The sequence below is a fragment of the Micrasema longulum genome, unplaced genomic scaffold, assembly GCF_059751315.1.
Source record: "Micrasema longulum isolate JH-2025_06_02 unplaced genomic scaffold, ASM5975131v1 h1tg002774l, whole genome shotgun sequence".
Classification (NCBI taxonomy): Eukaryota; Metazoa; Arthropoda; class Insecta; order Trichoptera; family Brachycentridae; genus Micrasema; species Micrasema longulum.
This window is the reverse complement of record NW_028279900.1, coordinates 98964-121497: the sequence shown is the minus strand read 5'-3', so window position 1 is coordinate 121497 and position 22534 is coordinate 98964. Positions and strand designations below refer to the sequence as shown.

The 22534-nt window shown below is 31.4% G+C and overlaps 1 protein-coding gene across 1 annotated transcript in view; it reads left to right on the top strand.

The window, feature by feature from the left end:
- Positions 1–22534, top strand: part of LOC148271605 (solute carrier family 7 member 14) — a gene marked incomplete at its 5' end in the record, with an annotated part of 126007 nt that overhangs the window by 29365 nt on the left and 74108 nt on the right. The window contains 2 exons of the mRNA XM_088241181.1: positions 14351–14504; positions 21657–21784. Of these exons, the coding sequence (XP_088097307.1) occupies positions 14351–14504; positions 21657–21784 (282 nt within the window). The remainder of the gene's footprint in view (positions 1–14350; positions 14505–21656; positions 21785–22534) is intronic.

Here is a 22534-nt window from a genome sequence, read left to right as displayed (position 1 = left end):
TACAAAACTATTTGAAATATTTTAAGATTTTTACAGTAAAAGTAAAAATCTAATATAGCATTTTCTCAAATCAATATACATAAAATCATTGGACATAATAATATATTTTAAAAATACCAGTGGAATTTTTTTTCTAAACGGGTTCTTAGATTAATTTACAAAACATCGAATTCTGCATTGGCGATAGGCAACTATTTTATGTTTTGACTGTAAAAACTATTTACACTAGTTCGAAAACTAAGGCAAATTTATATTAATGTATATTTTTATGTGTATGATATGAATATAATAAATCGTAAAGTGTATTTATTTCAGTAAATAGGTTTAATAGTGTAGAGCCAAAATAACCATATTATAACAAAAAAAAATATAAAACTAAAGAAAAATTACTGACCGATTTTTGTAAATAAAATAAAAAATATTCCTAAAAAGTAAAAACTAAGAAATGGTTTTTTTTTTAAATCAAATGGTAAGGAAATAAAAAAAATAAAGTTTACGGTAAAAAAAACGTTTGTAAGTACTTATAACGGTCTTATCATTTAAAGCCAATGCTTGAACAGGGTAAGTGCAGTCGCTTCAAGAAGCGTGGATGCGGTTGGAGCAGTAGTCTCCAGGCTATTTGGCGAAGTAGGGCAGCGTATATCACCCGTCCAGCCGTAAACATTACGAAGGCACTGCAGTATCTAGGCTGTCCAAACAATAGGGAAATATCTCATTCTACGAATACCGATAAAAATATAGGAAATGGATTGAGATTTTTTTTTTTTTTTTCAAAATCGATATGAATATTGTGGAGTAATGTTTTCATATATAACTTTTAAGATAAGATTGTTAAAAACATGTTTCCTCAAAAACGCGACATGTCTGGGCCTTGACGCCCTTGACGTTAAGATTCATGAAGATATTCTATTTAAATTTATACGGTCACAAAAAGTTTAAAATTTAACCGAATCGTGACGTATTAAGGGCGTGGCCAATATAATGAACCGTTTTTGCTGGAATTAAAAAATATGTTTTATGCTACTAATAAGTACAAAAAAAATTTGTTTTTACTCTACTGTATTAAGTTACAGCTACTAATTTAAAATTGTTTTTAAAAAAAGTGAAACAAAACGCGATTTCTCTATTGTCTCATTATTATACATGACACTTGACTTATTCCACGCTGCTCGCGTATAATAATTATTCCCCAGTCCCGTGGTGTAAGCATCTAAGCTCGCCTACGCTCATAAGGTAAACTCATGTCTGCTTATGTTTTAGTAGGCGAGGTTAAGTGGCGAGATATTTGCTTGTAGGGGAAATGCGATGTTAAGCGGTTTTCTGCACTTTGTCACTGCCCTGAAAGATGCGATGCGTCTTGCTAGCATGGAGGCCCTAAAGCTAGGGTTTCCTAGGACAGCGGCGCCCGTATCTTAACGGCCGTAGTGAACGGTGATGCGGTAGGCAGCCGTCGTAGTGGTGAATAGAGAGTGGTTTTATTCTTTAACGGTGTTATCAACACCATTTTTATTGCATTGCATTGCATTCGTATGGGTAGCTCAAGAATGCTGTCACTCGTCGAATTACGGAAGTCGCATACGATTCTAAAGACGAATGAGTCAAGCATAAGGCCTGTGGTCATCTTTACAGTACTAGTCAGTTGTGGCCTAGATACTTTCTAAGATATATTTTAAAAAATAGTTATCAAGGAATACAGGTGGCGGTGGCGGCATAAAGTAGTAACATCATCACCCTAATTATTTTTCTTTCGCCACCTAGTGGTGCATAGGGCAATGCATTGTCACTCCAATTGCATCGTACCTACATACTTTCTATTACATGGGAGGTAGAGTCTTGCGCTTCAGGTGGCAGTCCAGGAAAATTGAAATATTTTAATTTCAAATTGAAATATTTAAATTTAGAATTGAAATATTTAATAAAATTCAATAAACAAAACAACTTTGTTTTTAACCACTAATTTTTATTTTTCCTAAACATGATAGAAATAAAAAAGGAATCAATTCATCAGTTACGTAAACCTTGAAGAAGAAACTTGTTTACTTTGAAACCGGTCGGTGAAAAATAAAAATTAGTGGTTAAAAACAAAGTTATTTTATTATAACGAATAACCACAAAGTTAGTGCTTCAAATATTAACTTTATATGAAATATTTAATTTTAAAATCAATATTTCACTTCCACCCTGCCAGCAATCAAACCCAGGACCTCAAGACCGCTAAGCAAACGCGCCAATCACTATACGAGTTGAACTTTCTCCACTCTATTTCTCTTTTCATGATTTTTACCTGAGAACAGCCATCGAGTCAAAAACGCTCGTCCAAGGTTCTGGTTCTTTTTTAAACTCAGAACTGTATTATTTATCCGTCCGGACTCGGACGAATTATAATAAAAAGTAATTGAATTAAATTGGTTTGTTTCTTAGAAAAAAACTAGGTTTGCTTTCTTTAAACAAAATAATTATATGAGTTACGTTTGTAAATTATTTTTCGTATGAATTAAAACCAGCAAGTGTAAACGAAAATAATATTTTAATCCAATCTTATATAAACCAAGGTATTGAACATGGGATTTTAAAGGATATTTGATTTGCCAGCAAATAATGAATTATTATTAAAATCAGTATTTTTTACTTTCGTAAGTCTGGACAAAGAAAATCCCGGTTGAAAGAAAAGCATAAGTTGGTTACTGCCCCGTAAGCAGTTTGTTGATTGTAAATAATTGTGTTTTCAAGTTATGCCATACTTAATACTTTTACTTACACACTTGTTATTCTTACCCAAAAAAACTCCATACAATATTCCTAGCTATCGGAATAGACTTAATACGATTTTGTATTTAAGTACTAACGCAGGTAGGTACTAAACGGCTTTTACCCTTGTGTGGATATGATTTTCCATAAGTCTACAAAGAATATTGATAAACTTGTCTTTTATTTTTTTTTATATAAGTAATGATATTTTTTTTAAAATAAGTAGTGATAAATGTATGTTTTTAAATACCGCCGCCAGAGGGATTTTTCAGCTCAGTGTTTTAAGAGTTAAAAGAAATTGCACTACTTTCAACATAACGTTTTTAATAAACATAATCATAACAAAATGCTTGGGAGTTCAAATATCGGTTTTGAAAAATGTGTGTCCCAAAAAAAATTTTTCATTAACATTGAGGGTTTTTATAACTTTGATTATAAAATTGTTTTATAGCCACCCAGTCACTAAGTCTTATATTTTCTTTGTCGGGTCCAAACTGATGATAATTAGAATACGGTTTGTACAATCAGTCAAAAATGAATTGCTGCGGTTGCTGGACGAACGGCTAAAAGCTGGGACAAGCTCCCATCGGCTCATTCGTTTCTCATCGTCCGCTAAGGAAATACGTTCTGTGAACAAGTTTTAACATAGTCTAGATAGTCTCTACCACGTAAACAGAAAAGAAGGGAAAATCGATTTAAGAGCATGGATTTCGATAATAATGAAGTACTGTCTTCATAATCGGTTTCTAGTTCCGATTCTGGAGAGCATACAGGGATCAGTATCAGTCCAGTGTCAGAAGGTGATCAAAGCTCTGTTGCCTATATTGACGAGGATTTTAGATTTTATCTAACTCAGCACTTGCTTTTAATTTACTGTCAAACATGTTAAAACTTGTTCACAGAACGTCTTTCCTTAGCGGACGATGAGAAACGAATGAGCCGATGGGAGCTTGTCTCGGCTCTAAGCCGTTCGTCCAGCAACCGATACGATTCCCGGTATGAAAACAAAAATTAAATGTGATTTTTCTCAAGCCTGGGTATTCTGTGTTGTAATTCACCACTGTAATTGGGCCTCCTGGCCTGTTGTTGTGCAAAAAAAAAAATTAAGACGTCTTGGGATATTTATTGTACAGCGCCCTTGAAGTGATTTTCGAAAAAATGGCGCTATATAAATTATGCACAATAATAATAATAATAATACGGCCTAAGCTAATTACAACAGTTATATGAAGAAACATGTGCACAAAAACTAAATAAAACTCTTTCTTATCTAATAATATAGTGTCCATGCGGCTCGACTGTGGAATCATCTCCCATCCACTATCAAAGATGTTACTACAGTATCTTTGATTAAATCACGTCTAAAAATCTCCTCAATCTCTCCTCTTTCCTCTTTCCTCTTTCCTCTTTCCTCTTTCCTCTTTCCTCTTTCCTCTTTCCTCTTTCCTCTTTCCTCTTTCCTCTTTCCTCTTTCCTCTTTCCTCTTTCCTCTTTCCTCTTTCCTCTTTCCTCTTTCCTCTTTCCTCTTTCCTTTTTTCTCTTTCCTCTTTCCTCTCCTCTGTCCTCTTTCCTCTTTATTCCTTTTTCCTATTAGTTATAGTATTGATTTATGGTAATTTATAAACAGATACAGTTATTTCTTTTTTCGTATTTCTTTAGCTTTTAATTTTATTTTCTTTTGAACATATTTTTTACAATTTAAATTATGTACAAAAAGTTAAATAAATAAATGAAAATAACATAAAACTAGGTAGCGAAGACAAACAGTAGCATTGAAATAATGGTATACGATATTATGATATAATATTGTAAATGTCTTTAATTACCAGTTTCATTCTTAAAGAGATTTCCATCAAACATTTCAGATTTCCATTAGTCAATTTTGAGTTTTCTATGCTTCAGTCTAAACATTATAATAAAAGCACTGTTTTGAATAATAAGGATATAATGCACCTTAATATTAAAATTTCAGTATTACCTACCTGACCAATAATATTTTTTGAAATGCAATGTTTTTTTTTTTTTATTTCATCGGAACGCCTTAAAATTATAAATTTATTAGAAACAACTATATTATAAATACACATCATAAAGTCTAATTAGAGGCTTCCATATAATATTGTTAATTGTAAATGTTGTCACATAAAAATTATACATAACATAAAATAACTTATCATACACAACCTAGAATACAACTAAAAATGTAAATAATAATCATTAATAATAAATCATGGTTTATTAACAAAAATATAATTTATTTAACTACTACATACTTACTTAGGTAATAGATTTCTCTGGATTATGTATAGTCTGCCTAACTAGGTATAACCTGTTTTAAGGCAGACATTTTTATGCAAAAATAAACAATAACATCACTACCTATACCTACTAGTTAATTTATTATAAAGTTATACAATATTTATACCATTTATTATTTTAGAATGTTTTTTTTGTAAGTTTTCCGATTTTTCTCTACCTAAATCCAGTAACCATTTTATTACAAATTTATTGAATTGAATTCGGGTCATGGTTTTGTAATTTTCGGATAACATATTGAATATTTTGGGGCCCAGACACCTGAAATTTCTTTGCATGAATTTAATGTAATACTTATTATTAAAAATAAATCTAATTTTGAATATTGGTCACACTGTTCCACATTGTAATTCATATTACAACTTAAGTTGACCATACAGTGAACATTTATTATGTGCCTACATACAGAACTGCATATAACATGCATAATATCGGCTGCGGATTCAAGGCACAACATCACAACTTGATTTTTTTAGTAGATTTCGTTTTTTAGAATGAATGATGTGTTATTCAAATTAAAACAATTTTGTTGGTGATGACACATATTGCAGGTTCTATTTACAAATGAATTTTGATAATATTTAGCATAACATTCGGAAATTTTAAATAGAAATTGGTTTCTGGTCTGCGTTACTGGGACTCTAAAATTAATAAGTGATAGAATCTTAGGGCAATCTATCGTGCAATTAAAAAAAATATACATTAAAATGGCGCCAGTCATGTTCCTGCGAGTTTAAAGAGTTTGAGGTAAGTTTGTAGATTCATCTGGTCCTGTATTTAATTTAAAAATTGAACGATAATTTTTGGTCTCATTTTTGGAACCATATGCAAATGTTTACATATATATATTAATGAAATATGGAGATATATTGTCACTACTTGTTATTTACTTATTGGTTATATAAAACCAGAAAGAATTATTGACAAACACCGCGACTCCAAACAAACCGGATGTTGAATTTCCTTGAATTATTATTCGGAATTCAAACACACGCCTACGTACAAAACTTGGCTTTGTCTTTCAGAAATCAACTGTAGAAGCAAAATAATATCTTAAATTGATTTACTCTTTATTGAAAAGTAAAAAACCTTACCGATTTAATACATTTCCAATACATAAAATCAACTAGCGTAATAATCTAAGCGGACTGAGGAATTATCTACACTGCACTTATCGTGTAGATACTATTTTTGTTTTTCACATTCATAAGATAATGTATAAGTATTTCAGTCAAAAATCAGAACGCAGTTATACATTTTACAAATTGATAATCAAAATAAAAATATTGTGTAGCCATATTATTCTACAACATTTTGATTTCGCCCAAATCCTTGTAGACAAGCTGGCTCAGCGCAAACCTCTATATGTTTATTTTAATTTTATATTCCACAATAAACGGTAAAAAGCGATGATTCCTTACAAAATTTCAAGCGTAGCACTTTCCATAAAGTAATAAAATAATAGGGTTTTTAATATTGTCATCGAAAACGCGTCAGTTTATTGACTGAGCGGGCAGACCTAATTCTTTGACGTAGAGATTGTTTAAGAGCTATCGAGAGATACCGTAAGGAAGGTCATACAACATACTACCTCGATGAGACTTAGATAAATGCAGGAGATGTTGAGAAGAAAGATATGAAATTAAGTTTGTTTGCTAATTTTTTTGCATCTGCCTTTTTATATTAAAAAAATCTTATATTTTATTTTACAATCCATTAATAAGCCTTAAAAAGTCCAATAACTGCCTTAAAAAAGCATGTAAAATTTCGTATTTTGTTTTCAATATGATATTTTTGGTATTTTTTATGTTCGTCTAATCTGTAATAAATTTATTTCTATTTTTGGATGAGGCAATCAATCAATAATGTTTTATATTTTGAAAAAAACAAATATTTGTCTTTCAGAGCAATAATTTTCTTATTATTCGAATTTTCAATCCTTTTAGCGAGCCAAAGACGATTTTTTGTTATTTTTTTTCTTTTATTATTGCCATAAGTCTAATACAACTTTTGAGACCTATTACACCAAAAACAATAATAGTCTATTGTTTTGTATGGAGCGTGACACACCCTATTGCATACACATTTTATCCGTTTTGATTTGACATGTATTGCTGATGCATATACTGTATATAAAATGCTCAATATTTAACATGTTTTATTGGTTAATTAACAAATTTTATTTTATAAAAACGAGAGAAGGTTTATTTAAATTTGTATTTTATAAAAGGTAGTAAATAAGCCGTTAATAATACATTTAATACAATATTTTTTTGTATATATACTAATCATTAGTTACATGAAGTTAAGATAATTATGCTTACGGTTAGGTACTTCCAGAAACCATGGAATATTGTAGTAAAAAAATAACCTTTGAAAAAAATATTTTTTGTTCACCTTGACAATAATAATAATATTTACTTTAATTAAACATTTTTACAGTTTTAACATTTCAATTTTCTTATTTTTTACTAAAACCAAAATCCCACCAAGACACTTTCTGTAGCTTGTTGGTGGATTCGAACCGTTATAATTATCGTCGTACACATTAAAATAACGTTTTCGCACTTTTTTTTATTTATGATGAGATTACGCTTTAAATAATCATAAAATGATTATTTATCTTTCTCTCAAATCAGTCAAAGGAAAATGCAAACATATTTTTATGCAAAATAAAAATTACCGATTAAACCGACAGAAAACTTTACCCGGGAAAAATATATAAAAGTCAAGCATAAATTTCAATAACTTTCTACAGCTTCTCCGCTACATCCTGGTTAAACGATATTATGTTTTCATGGTTGGCAACAGCAAAACTTTTGCACCGATTGAAAATTACTACGGATGCACATTATTATTGTAGCAATATTCAATAATTAATATTACAGGGAACTCTGATATTTCCAAAGACCGCGATACGATATTCGAATTTGCTGCGAGGCTTTGTCGCATTTAGTTGATTATTATTCAACAGTGTATATACCTCAGAGTAATAATGCGTAACCTTGAGAAAAGCCTTATCACTTTGTTTCATAGAACGCAGGCGATGATGGTTTGTTGGTTAGCAACTAATTGGTGGCCATTTTGTTTTATTTGACAACATAAACATAACGGTTCAATCGGATGCTTTTGTTGCTGAGCTTGGCTTCGTTTGTAAATAACTTGGATATAAATATTTTTATTTATTTTATTTATTATAACGTAAACGTTATAATAAATGTAAATCGACTATGGTGAATTGCAGATTGTTTGGTTGTAGCAGTAGGGGCGTCAAAGGTGTTAAAGGAGTCAGTTTTTACAGGTAATTGATTCGGAATATTTTCCCATGATTCACATTGACTTTGTCATTTACTGTCCCGACGCGTGTATTATGTTGCTTAAAAACTTTCCTTATATCAACATATTTACTTAAGATACTATTTTTTTCTCAATTTAGGGGATAAATTTGTTAATTAAAATATGTTTACTGTTGATAATGACAGTTGATTATGGGCAATATGTCAGGGCCGCACTAGGCATCCATATAAAGTTTTTATCGAGTAGAGGGCGATTAAAATTTTGCTCGAAAATAGCAATGTTAACCTTGAAATTGCATCTAAAATGACTTGTCCAAATTTCAGGCCGCTACGAATCGCCATTTCGGAGATGTGACAGACAAACGAACAAACTCAACACATGACTTTGGTTCCATGGAGTTGGGATTTATGTCTCAATAAATTTAACATGAATATATTGTGAATAAAATTAATAAATAAATAAAAAAATAATCATCAACATTTTTTTTTCAGTTTTATAAAACAAATATAGGCGAATTGTAGAAAAATAGATTGGAATTACCCTGCAATGATAAATACACAGGTATATATTTAAAAGTAATTACAATGCACATTAATATCCATTTGGCAATTCTCGACCTGAGTACGGCCCATTGTTTTGCTGCGAACTGTAGCTTGCTTAATACCCAATAGTCATAGAATGGTTTTCCTACGTTTGGGCTCCTCTCTAGATTACGCATTATTACTCTGAGGTATATACTAATTTATTCGGTGAACACTTAGAATAACCACAAGTCATTATGTTAAAAGTCGAAATCACATTTAATCAACTGCAATGGGTTGTGCTCTTAAAGGTAGTCCGAGGTTCGAACCCCGCTCTGCCACAGTTTGTTTCCTATTTTCTATCACGTTATTTTTTTCACGGCCGAATGGCCTCAATTTAAATTAATTTCCAAAAGGTTTCCATTTCGTATACCATGTAAACTGACATTGACATGTTAAATCTGTTTTGTCTTGCACAAATAATGTGTTCCAATCACATTCAACATTCTATGGCGAATTAATTATTATTATTATTATACTATATGTTTGGCGTAAACAAGTCACATATTATTTACTTTGTTGGCTTTATATCATATTAGTTATAAATATGTAAATAAATGTCGCACGAAAACAGGGTAAACTATGAAATAGATGCGACGATTTACGTGTAAAATGCCATTTTCAATACATTGTGCGAACTGAAGTTTTGTTCTACTTGGTTGGATATAACGCAGTTCAAATTCAATAAATCCTTTATAATGTCGGTGAGCCAGGACGTCTGCAACTCTCCAGTCATGTGAAATATTCAGCAGGACATGTCATGAGAAATATTTCAAAATCTCTCGATATGTCCGTATTTTTCCCGAAGAATTACATACACATGTATGAAGTATGTACGAGTATGCCCCCCTGAGCCGCGATAACAATGGTAAGTTAACTCTTAGAAGACTGTGGTAAATAATCCCTTTGCGCGCGGTGATGTATCATCGTGTTACCGCTAGTAAAAGACGGAATGTTCTAAAGTTCAGACATTTGAAAAAACATCATAACATGAAGACATACTGTTTAATAATTCCTTTTCCATAATTTATGCGAATAAGCATATAATTAGGCCCTGTTATAGCAAAATCACAAGTACGCCGCTCATGTTAGGCGCGTGCGTTCCCCATCACTGTCAACCGACTGAAGACTGAAACCACTTTAGACAAAACCCGCTGCAGAACAGCGTCTCTGTCTTCCTTGTTATGACTTCTATCTTCGTGCTCTTTCTTGTATAAGGTATCTGTAAAGATGGTTTGCTGAATTAGCGGACCTTCATACTTCGCGTAGCAAGGATAAATATTTTTTGTACTAACATTTAGCATAGTTATACAAATTTAACTTTCTAAATCGGGTGTGAAAATGTCCAATTGAAGATTGCGAAAAATACGAATTCATCATTTTAAAAAATAAGAGAGATATATTAAGTCTTGTGTCCTATGTCGACTAGTGCGACATCACAGCCACACAAGAGTTAAGGACGTCGTACCTTTACCACGAAAGTATATTTTAAAGATAAATTCTCCCGACTGATTACGAAGATGCACTACCGACCTACCCCTTCATGTTTTGGGTAGGTACATCGACATGTACGCACTAAAGTGACATACCTTCATTAAGACATCATAGTTGAAGGTAAATTTTTTATTTTTTTTTATTTGTAAATTTATTACAAAAAAATAATATGCACACTTAATAACAGGGAATCTATATAAAACCAATTAATGTAAAATGAAAACGGAGTATTCTCTGTTTATGATAGTCTCCATCTAACATGGCACAGCCTGTTCTAAGATGGAGATTTTTTATCTTTAGAGCGTAAGTAGTCCTATACTAATAAAACAATAACATAAAAAAGAAAAACTAAAACTACTTAATTATAAATGCCTAGCTAATCAAATGTAAGAAATTAAAAATCATTATTATACAAATATAAAGTATATATATGAGCCAAGAATACATGTTACAAAAACATAAATAATATAGTATAATATTTAATAAAACAAATATAAAGCAATGAAATACATAAAAATATAAATAATATGTGTACCAATTATATAAAGTACTACGTTTATTAATTTACATATATTTTTCAAAAAAATCTCTCGCTACACTACTTATATGTGCAGTTATTTTTATTTTAAAATTTGTTTTACATTTTGAGTCTTTTATATTTGGCAATAAATCATTAAATATTTTTGGAGCAATTAAATTGTATTGCTTTTTACCAAAGGCGGTTGATACAAATGGGACAATACAGTTAATTTGTGTTGCTGAATGAGTGTTTATATTTTGTTGGGTTCTTTTGACCTCACTTAATTTACCTACTATAAAACTTAAGTAGTAGGTACCTCACAAACAATTGTCTTGCGTCCAATATCTTTAACTCAGCGAATTCACCCGACCGATTACGAAGATGCACTACCGGCCCCTCCGTTTTAAAGTTTTGGGATAAGAACATCGGTATAAACTGACGGGACTAGCACCTCACAGTACACACATCTACTCATTGAAAGTGACAAAATCGTTGTTCCACCGAGCAGTTTTTGTTTTAATTACAATTAAAAGAATTTTTTAATTGTTCTTAGGTGGCCTCTTTTTTTCTTAAAATCCAACTTAAAATACGATATACATTTGTCGGCCTCGTAGCGTAGTGATCAGTGCGTTTGCCTACCATGCAAGAGGTCTCGGGTTCGATTCCCGACATGGTACTATGAAATATTTATTCAGTCAGGTATCTGAAGAGTAAAACTGATCACCCTACCTTCATGTAACAAAAATGATCAAGATACACTGCGATTGGTGTACTAATGCAGTGCCCTATGCACCATTAGGTGCGAAAAGGGAATGATGATGATGAAAATACGAGAGAGAAATAAGTCAATTTTGAAGTCGAATTACATTCTGGCAACTGTCAGTTTTTAATCCGAACGGCTAGATGCTACCATATAAACACAGAAGAGCATTTAGCTGTAAAGACATTGCAACCATAAAAAAAAAATTAGTCATTATATCATTTTCATCTGTTATACTATCTACCTGGTATCGAGATGTTAAAAGAGCCGGCTTTGTAGATAAATACAGACAAAAGTTTAACACACCTTCTTGATAATAGTCAAAATGCATATAAAAACCACATTCAAGTTCAATTTTTTGCTTAACTTGAGGTTGATTTGAGTTTACAATCGATTTAAAATTGCCACTATTTTTTACAGAAGCGTATCTAAAATACGAATGAGAACTATTTAAAATTTGAATTAAGTAAGGAACGCGGGATAAATTTTCGGCGTCATTCATTGGTTGGATTCGATCATTTGACGTCGAGATGACAAGTCGGTAGAACATACTGAGGTAAATAGAGATAGTACAGAAGTTAAGAATACCAATCATTCCGTACAGTTCTTTATTATTCCGTTTCATGGTTTCTGTGTCGTTATAATATCTTATTGGTCAACAAAGTATTTTCTTAGACATGACATACGAATGATACGAAAATCCATAAACTTAGAAGGTATCCCCAAAAGTTCAACTAACGGATTTCAATACTCTTATTTTGTTGACCAATAAGATATTTATAAATTTTTTGAAGCGAAACATTCACGACCTGATTCATTTAACAAATTGAGTTTTGAATTGTGTTTATTTTGCATATGCTCATTTGCGCAAAGTCCGTAATACTAGACCTACACAGGTTGCAGTGACTTTAGGAGCTTTTTTAGCACTGACCTTATCTATAAGAACTTCTTCTTCTTTTCCACATCCGCTCCTAGGTGGAGCATGTGGACATCACCATTTGTCTCCAGGAGACCCTATCGCCAGCCAGCATATTCGCCTCTTCCCATGTCAATCCAGCGCCCCTTAGTTCCGCCGAATAAAGTCGAAAGATCTTCATCGACGGCCTTCCAGGACGGCATAAGCCCGCAGGTTTAAAGAAGAGGCAACTTGGGTTTAGGTTCTCCTGAGGCATGCGCAGCACGTGTCCAAGCCAGGTCCACCACCGCATCCTCAAGACGCTTGTTATAGGAGGCTGCTGCCTCCGTTCTCGGACTTCAATGTTAGTTATAAAATCGAACCTCTTTATACCTAATATTCTTTTCAAGCACTTACTCTCAAAACTCGTAAGTTTGGTGTTTTGAGCCAAAGCTAAAGTGTTAAGATTCGCACCTACATAGGAGTTTTGGCATCTATAAGAACACAATAAAAAAAATTGGAAGTTGAAAATAATATTTTTCTATTTAATAATCAATGATATTTTAAGTTGGTCCCAATTTTTTTACACAATTTGGATTTCACGCCTAGGGCTTTTATCAAAATTAAAACCATTGAATAGATAATACACACTAAAACATTACAACAAACATGACATTTTTTAGAAGGGATCTTCAAATTTAAGTGACATAAATCAGTCAGATGAATCTCACCCATATCAATAAAGGTTTCAGCTTTTTAACTTCACAAAAATCAACATTGAGGGAAGATTCTTAAGCCCATTATCCACCCACAGCTGTTTTAGAGTTCTGGGGGACTCTCTGTCTGAAAGTTATTGTAAATATTCCTAAGGAATACAAACTCAACGCAGATTAAGAAGAGGGGAGGAGGATGTATGAACAGAGGCCAACACGTCGTCCCCACCCCTCAGGATCCCCCAATGCCTCTGTTTTTTTATTAAAAAATAAGTATTTATACAAACAATTTACATAAATAAACTAATACACATGTACAAAAACAACTTTAAACTATAGTAACACAGCAAAGATTACTAACACATTAAACATAATTAAAAACACGGATATTTACAATGGGAGAACGGGCTTTAATAAAGAAAGACTTCCTGGGTGGTCAGAGGCAGAGGATCCGAATACCACCACCGCAAGGGGAGGACAAAAATCACAAAAATCAACAGATGGATGAATTGAATAAATCGGTATTCAGGTGGTAGAAGGGACCATCTGTATTTTTTCTCTTTTGTAGTTCACAAAAGTTTTAATAAATCTTTCAGTAATTACGCATAGAAAAAAAACAGCATTATTTAAAATGGTAATTTATCATTAAAAAGTATCACTGAAATACTTTAGTTTGTGGATTAAAGTCTTGAAATTGAGTAATATTTCAGCTCTCCTGAACATTTTTGAAAATTACAGATGGTCCCTTCTGCCATCTGATTATCAAAATATGGATATCAAAACAAAGGTACAATGGTGAACGTTACAGTGTCTAAGGTGTTTACTTATACCGTCCAACGACAGGTCATAAGCCCTGTAAATGCCTAGACTTTCGAATTTCCTTCTCGTAAATGTTTATCATCTTTGTTGTAATATTTTAACTTGAGTAACTCCTTAGGGGGTGAGATCCGGTATTTTGTCTTTAAACATTTGGGCACACTCAAAATATTACCAATATATTATTTATTGTTTTTCTATCTGTTCTAGAAATGTCTCACCACGCTGGACCTCACTTCTCTCGGGGTGGGTTCCTGTGTTGGCACGGGAATGTACTTGGTGAGCGGGATGGTCGCCAGGAACGTGGCGGGGCCTGGAGTTGTCATCAGCTTCATCATAGCAGCCTTGGCCAGTGTCTTTTCAGGTAAATTCAATTAGAAATTACTAAATAATTCATTTTAAATATATTTAATAGATACTTCTTCATCTGCGAATCTATGTAGATATTTTTTTACTTCACGAAACTCAAATGGAGTAATAAAAGAAATATGGAATTGGGAACATAGACAGAATGTTACACAGCATGTAAAGTGATCAATTAACCTGTTAATGACAGGCCATAAGCCTCGTAAATGTCTGAATACTTTGCGATGTTCAAATATATTTCAATGAAAATTATACTTACCCCTTATTTATATTGACTCCCGTGAATTTATTAACTTTCAAGAACATCTCACATTCTCTAATTATAATTTATTATTTACTCGTCATTTTGATCCCCTTAAAAGTAAGGGGGATGTGCACGAGAAAATTGAAAACGAAAATGTATTTCATATTATTTTTGCTTTTCAAATTCTTTATTTACCCATCACTTACTTTTTATTTAAAGGTTTAGCAGCGTTTTATTTACCCATCACTTACGTCAATAAGACAGACTTAAACTTTAACATTTAATTTTCTATACGCAAAATTCGCTGCTTTATTTGATGATGAAGACCTGTTCATCCGATTTTGCCCTCTTATAAAAAACTACATCTTTCTCTAGGGTGATGATAAATGCTTTGCACGAAATATCGTAAAGAATGACGAACCTTCCTAGAAAGCAGGGGCGAATTATCTTAATAATTGACTATTTGCAGCTTACCATATTTTTTTTATAACGAAGCTAATGTTTTATTTTCCATTATTATTAGTAAAAAATACGTCATTTGCATTTTTTTGCGTGAATAAATTTACCTCATATTTAGTTTAAACATCATTCTATACAGCGAGCCAGTGGCCTCTATCGGCATTATTATATCGAAATTATTACTACAGGATTACACGAACTTGCGCGACCGAAGATGAAACGTAGATTTGATTTCGTCCTTAAACCTCAAATTTCAGATATAAGTTAGAAAAAATACACTTACGATAACTGCTGAATATTGCAGCTTTCCTAAATGCAATTAAGTATTTTAACAGTTCTTTATGAGGGTTATTATTCTTTAAAATAAAGCTGTTTGACTTTAGACCGTGCAAGGGATGTAGTATTATACGCATCGCTTATATCTGAGAAAGAGACAACAAATATATAATACCTAAACAAGAAAGTTAGATAATAATAATATTTGTCAAGTCCTGTTCGATGGTTTAAAAATGAATTTATTGTAAAAAAAAATAATACCACAAACTGAAATTCTTAATATCAGCGTATCAGTATAAATTCTTTGGTGGGTTTTGAAAAACAAAGATTTGGTAAACAAAAGTAAAGTATACATTAGTTATGAAATGTTTTTATACAGACGACAGTTCAATTATAGATATCAGTATCTATTAAAGCTTTAAAAATAATGTTTGAGTAACAAACAATTATTTGTAAACAATTCTAGTGAATTAATAGCGAATGGTGTTAAAAGTAAATAACTAAATAAAGTATAATTGACACTGTTCGTGATTATTAAAGTAATATGAAAATCAATAAAAGAATGATTCTAAAAAGGCAATTAATGTTTTGTTTAGTGAACTACCGCACTCGGTGGGCAATACTTAGAAATAATTTAGTTTTTATGATTATTCACTAAGCAATAGTGTTTTATTTCAAGACGAGATACAATAGTCGCAAGTGAGAAAATATACATCAGCACGCTAATAAATCATTTTTAGCCATTTATGGTGGATTATTTATCGTTCATCATATATTAATATAAAATAGACGTTTTTTTTTTATGTGTCATACTATCGCTATGGACGTTTCATCAGAATTTTCGCAGCTTACCAATCTAAAAACTCACCACTCGCCATCGCTAGAAAGGTATTATCTGTATCCGAAAGGCCGTAAAAAAAAAGATCTATACAATAATGTACCTAGACGAATGATTTTTAGATTTGCAAAACTTAGAAGCCCTACGTATATATTGAGGCAAAATAATGTAAAACATAAAATCTTACGAGCGTTTTGTCCATTTCATTTAGAATGGGTAAGAAAATTTCTTTATTTTTTTACTATCGGCAACTATCTATGATAAACGGAATGCATTTTGCGTCCCGTTAAAAAATATCCATTATATTGTATTCCACGTACTAACTATAAAACCGTGCACGGTATACCAATTATATGCGTTTCCATTTGCGTTCCAAAACAAAGCTGATTTTTTTAGCTCGACCTCGATATTACTTTTCTGCTCAACATATGTACTAGTCAGACTTAACGAAAAAATATAACCAGCGAAAAATCTGTTGTTCAAAAATAATGAGAAAAAAGTTTCACATAATTTTCAACAAATATTCAGACTTTTATCTTAATTTTATATATTTTAGCAACAAAAGCCTAATGATTTGACGCATGCTTAAAATGTCTGCTTCATTAATATGATACTAGCAAGTAACTCGGGCCTCATGTAATCGGCTTTCCGGGACTCATTTTACGGCCCTACGGGCCTCATTTGATCGCCTCCCCGGGCCTCAGTTGATCGGCCTAGGGTCTCGATCGGTTAGGATCTCGAGCACCTTGAAATATCGCCCATTTGGGCCTTACAATTTTATTTCGTTAAAAACAATTTAAATGTGATAAGGAAGAATTCGTCCCTCAGAATAATGCTACTAAAACGGCATAAAATTTACAGGTATAGTATATATAATATTTGCAAAAAAAAATCGGTTAGTAATCGATTAACATTAAACCGCGAAGAATGTGTGATTTCAAATAATAACTATTACAAGCTGGTTAATTTGGTCCATCTGGTCTCATATTATCAGCCCTGCGGGCTTAAATGAATTTGTCCCAAAGGCCTTAGCTAATTAGGATCTTGTATGTGCTGTATAAGTTATCCATAATTCAATAAAAATACATTTATATGAATCAATTTGTAAAGCGTTCTTGAGGGATATTACATTACGAAAATGGCGCTATTTACATTATCCATAAAATTAATAAAATACATGTTAGGTATTACTTATAGACCGATTATAAAATTATGCCTAGGCATAGTGGTAAAATAAGGATGGTATATTAAAAATTCTTAAATCTCATATAAAGTTATACTCGGTATAAAGTTGTGATAGCGACCATAGTTACTTATTCCACGCTTAGACCTGAGTCCAACGTGCTACAGCGCTGGAATATATGGCCCATCATCTGTCAAATTTTTATTTTGTAAAGTGGATTGTATTTATCTCAAATTTAAATAATTTACTAAACATGCTGTTTTTCTAGAGATGTTAAAATAAAATATCGTTTATGAAGGTAAAAATGATGATTAAATTTTCATTTCATTCGTGTAAATTTTATTTAGCGGACAGATATTCTAACAATGTTCTTTGTTGCGTTTTGCTGTATTTTTTACACAAAATATTTTTTGTAATACATATTTAAATTTACATTCATCCAATTGCCTTAACATTTTTATCAATGGCATATTTAGGTATGTAATGTATTGTTATTATGACTTTGACCAATGTCGATACTAATGCTTTTAATTTATGAGTGGTGTAATATCTAAAAACTGTCTTTCTTTATTTACATTAAATTTTATCTTTCAAAAGTTTCACAACACCCAGAAAATATTTCTTTTAAATTAAGATTGTTCTTTTATAACAAACTCTAAGTATAAAACACCACAGAATTCAAATAATACATCAATAAATAAATATCATAATCGGTTTCGACAGACTTATATTTTTTTTCTTGATTATATATTTACATATTTTTTTGACTTGTATATTTTTTTACCTTCTTCACTATTTTGCGAACAGAATATAATAAAACTATGCCAATAATCATCGCCGATTTTCAGAGCTGAACTGAACTGAACAGTTCAACATTATGTCTGAACTGACTTAGATTTCGTTAGACGTTCGATATTTGTATAGTTGGTATTGTTTTGTTTTGTCGCTAATACGAATGACGTGTTAGTATTTGTAGCTGCACATACGAGCATAGCTTGTTCATAAATGTACGCAAAAATGATGCACGGTTAAAACATAATGATGGAATTAACTTAATAGGTACCTATAGTTATTCTCCATAGTAAATATTTTTATGAGAACCTTTCATACACCTGATATAAATAGTTATACTGGGTATAGTTATTCCTTAATATAAGCTTGGTAAAAGGAAATTTAATACGTAGGGCTAATAAAATTATTCACGTTACTTCTTGCCCTTCGCAATATAAAAAATATCATAACCATGTCATTATTCAAATAATGGAAAAGTGTAAGTAATCTTCAAAAAAAAGTAATAAAAACCACATTATTATTGATAATTTTACATTTAAGAGTATTTAAATTTAAAATAGGACTAACTTACCCCGTAAAATATTTATATGGCTACACATTCGCGTACGCAGATTTGATAACCGTATCTTTGTCTTACAGATGAAAATAATCGACTAAATTTACTAATCGAATGATAAGTAATTGAATTAATGAAAAAATCGAATGAATCGTTCATTTCCGGTATACCATAGACAATAGACACATAAATTTATTCATGGACAAACTCCGTTTTTCAGGAGAATTATCCGTGCTTTGGGAATGCTAGGTACTTTTTTTTTCCTTTACTAGAACCTTCTACCAAAATGTGATAACATCGGCCAAAAACAAGTTACATAGATTTACAAATTAAAATTAAAAACAACACAAATAGAAATGAAAAACAATACAAGCAAAAAAACTTTACCTACACCATATGAAAACTTCAAGTTAGTTACATTCTAGAATATTTTCAAATGTTTTTAAATTTTTATTTGAATAAAACTAATAATATTACATTTGAAAGTCTCATTCTAACATGGATTTTATTTCTAGAGAGTCGCGATATGAAAAAAATCTTGTGTTTATTGTAAATAACCATTATAAATATATTATCAATACGTTTATGTTTATAAAAAAATAATGTAGATTTCTAAACAAACAAATATTTAAGTAAGGAAAATGAAAATACCATCTTAAATTTGCTTTCCCGTTTATTATTTTCCCGTTTCCCGTTATTGACTTTTATATTTTTTAAGAATTAATTGGACAAAAAATATAACATACTATACCTCACTCAGAGTAAACATGCGTAACCTAGAGAGAAGCCTTGTATATTATAAGCAAGGTAAATAATAAAGCAACTCCTATATAAAAAATAAAAAAAAACCTAAAGAGAAGCTCTATCACTATGTTTTATAGGACGCAAGCGATGTTGGTTTGTTGGTTAGCAACCAATTGGTGGCCATTTTGTTTTATTTGACAACATAAACATAACAGTTCAATCGGATGCTTTGTATCTGAGCTTAGCTTTGTTTGTAAATAACTTGGATATTTACGTAATAATAAATAAAAATCGACTATAGTGAATTGCAGTATGTTTGGTTGTAGCAGTAGGGGCGTCAAAGGTTTTAAAGGAGTCAGTTTTCACAGGTAATTGATTCCGAATATTTCCCATGATTTACATTGATTTTTGGCATTTATTGTCCCAACACGTGTATTATGTTGCTTAAAAACTTTCCTTATATCAACATATTTACTTCAGATACTATTTTTTCTCAATTGAGGGGATAAATATGTGAATTAAAATATGTTAACTAAAAGTCAACTAAGTTTTTAAAATTAAGTTGACTTTTTTTCAAATAATCATCAATATTAATAATCCAAACTTTGTTTTACCTCTTAAATTTAAGAGATGCCAAAATTTTACAAAAAGTCGTTTAAAAAGGAATTGTTTTTTTCTACTGTAAAAATTACAATTACCGTGAAATAATTATTGTATTTTTACAATAATAATACGAATTTTTTTTTTTATGAAAATAAAAGATAAGTGAAGTTAAAATAACGTCTGACCGGTTTCATCGCTTTCGTGACATATTTGAAACAAGTATCTTTATTTAAATGTACTTATTACATATAAACAGTAATGAGAGGAGATTAAAAATTATATAATAGTAGTTTAATTGAATTATATTTGTACTAATTCTTGTGTGACTGTAATACGACAGTAGTCTACATACGATACAAGACTTGATATATCTTATTACACTTTATTTAATCTCATTAATATCATTTTAAAGGAATAAATACAATTACTTTGTTTTACGAACCACTTATTTATTCCTATAAAATATAACAATGAACTACCAAGTTAGTGTACAAACATCCAAAAAATCATTAATAGAACACTAACTATTTTATTGGAAACATTTATTAATATTCTTTTTAAAATATAAAATCTCAAAATAAGCATTCTTGGCAACTTTCAGCCCTTTATCTCAGAGGTTCCCAATTAGTTTTTCCTGCATTCCACTTCATAAACGACCTCAAACTCACGTACCCCTTATGACGGGGATGATAAATAAAAAATGAAATAAGTTTTTGATATATGCAAGGGAAGCGATTTGCTGATGAATGTCGATAAATCGAATGTGACAGTTTTTGAAAGAAATGAAAGTATGACTAAATATGAAATCACTGTGAATGGAGTTACACTAAAACAAGTAGAGGAATTTGTGTATCTGGGAAATGTGTTTACTAGGGATAGAATGACTGAGAAATATATTGAAAGGAGGGTGAGTGCCGGGAACAGAGTGAACGGTGCACTGAAATCTACTTTGGCAAACAAATTAACCTTGGCAAATAAATGTTTGTCGCAAGAATTTGGATTAGTTTTTTTTATATAACAAACAAGAATTTAATTATGCATTTGACCAGTTTTAAAGATTTTTAAAGAACAGTAAGATTTTTCTAGGGCTATGGGTGTTTTCTGCAAATTGAAAAATGCCATTTTTAATAGACACCATTTTCAGAAGGTGATTAATACCGTTTTTTGTATGAAAGCGGTCTGGCTTTTAGCAGAAAATATAATTGATATTATTGGACCCGATAACATCAATCTTATTTTTTCTAAATTGTCGACTAGCTGTTTTCTGCATAACTACGTTCAATTGTTTATTGGTCGACGTGCAACAATATTTTTTATGGTGATGCTGAAGAATTCCTACGTTTAAAAACTGAGAATTGCATCATATTAATAATAAAAAACTTAGCTGACAAGCGCATTGATGATCATCCAAAACATTACATTAAGCCTTTAACATACGAACTTCTTATTTTCCAGGTGCCTGTTACGCAGAGTTCGGAGTTAGAGTACCCCATACAACTGGTTCTGCCTACATGTATTCGTACGTCACTGTTGGCGAGTTCATTGCATTTGTCATCGGATGGAACATGATCCTCGAATATTTGGTAAGCGAAAAAAATCAATAATGCTTTTTCCTTGCGAGGCAAGTATCTATAATATTCGTTGTAACAATTTTTCGTTCGAAATTCGTTGTAATCACATTAATGAATTAGAGTTTTAACCATGTTAAAATGTTTACTTTCATCTTATTTTGCTTTTACTTTTAGTTCGCTGGTAGATGGGCCCAGTTTAATTTTTTTCGTGATTGAGATGCGATAGTGTTGCGTAAGGAATTTCAATTTTTTTAACTACGGCTGTGATGGATTCCTTATCTTCAGTCACTTTTTTCAAAGCTTTTCGTTGACTCAGTCCAAATTGCCTGGTTTGTTTTTCGTGCGTATGTATACACCATCTATAAAAAAGAAAACATTTTAGTTAGAACGTAATACTCAATTGCACATAATCAACCAAAAAGTACATTCATTCGGGCAAAGCGAATGGTCCATCCGCTTTGCCCTATTCGTTTTGCCCAAGGGAGTATCCAGTAACGTTTTGTTAAAAAAATGTAATGTGGTTTCTGTATTTCATAACTAAACGTAGTTTTTCAGATAGGAAACGAATAATCATTGGATGAAATAAACTAATCTTCACGTGAAATATAACCAAATAATAATATTCACAAATACCTTACCTACGTTTATCGTAAGAAAATGCTAAAAAAACTCATTATTATCACAAGACGTGTGTATTCCTATCAGACGCCAAATATTCACTGACATGGCATCGGTAGTGATGCGGTACACCGATTGTAAAAC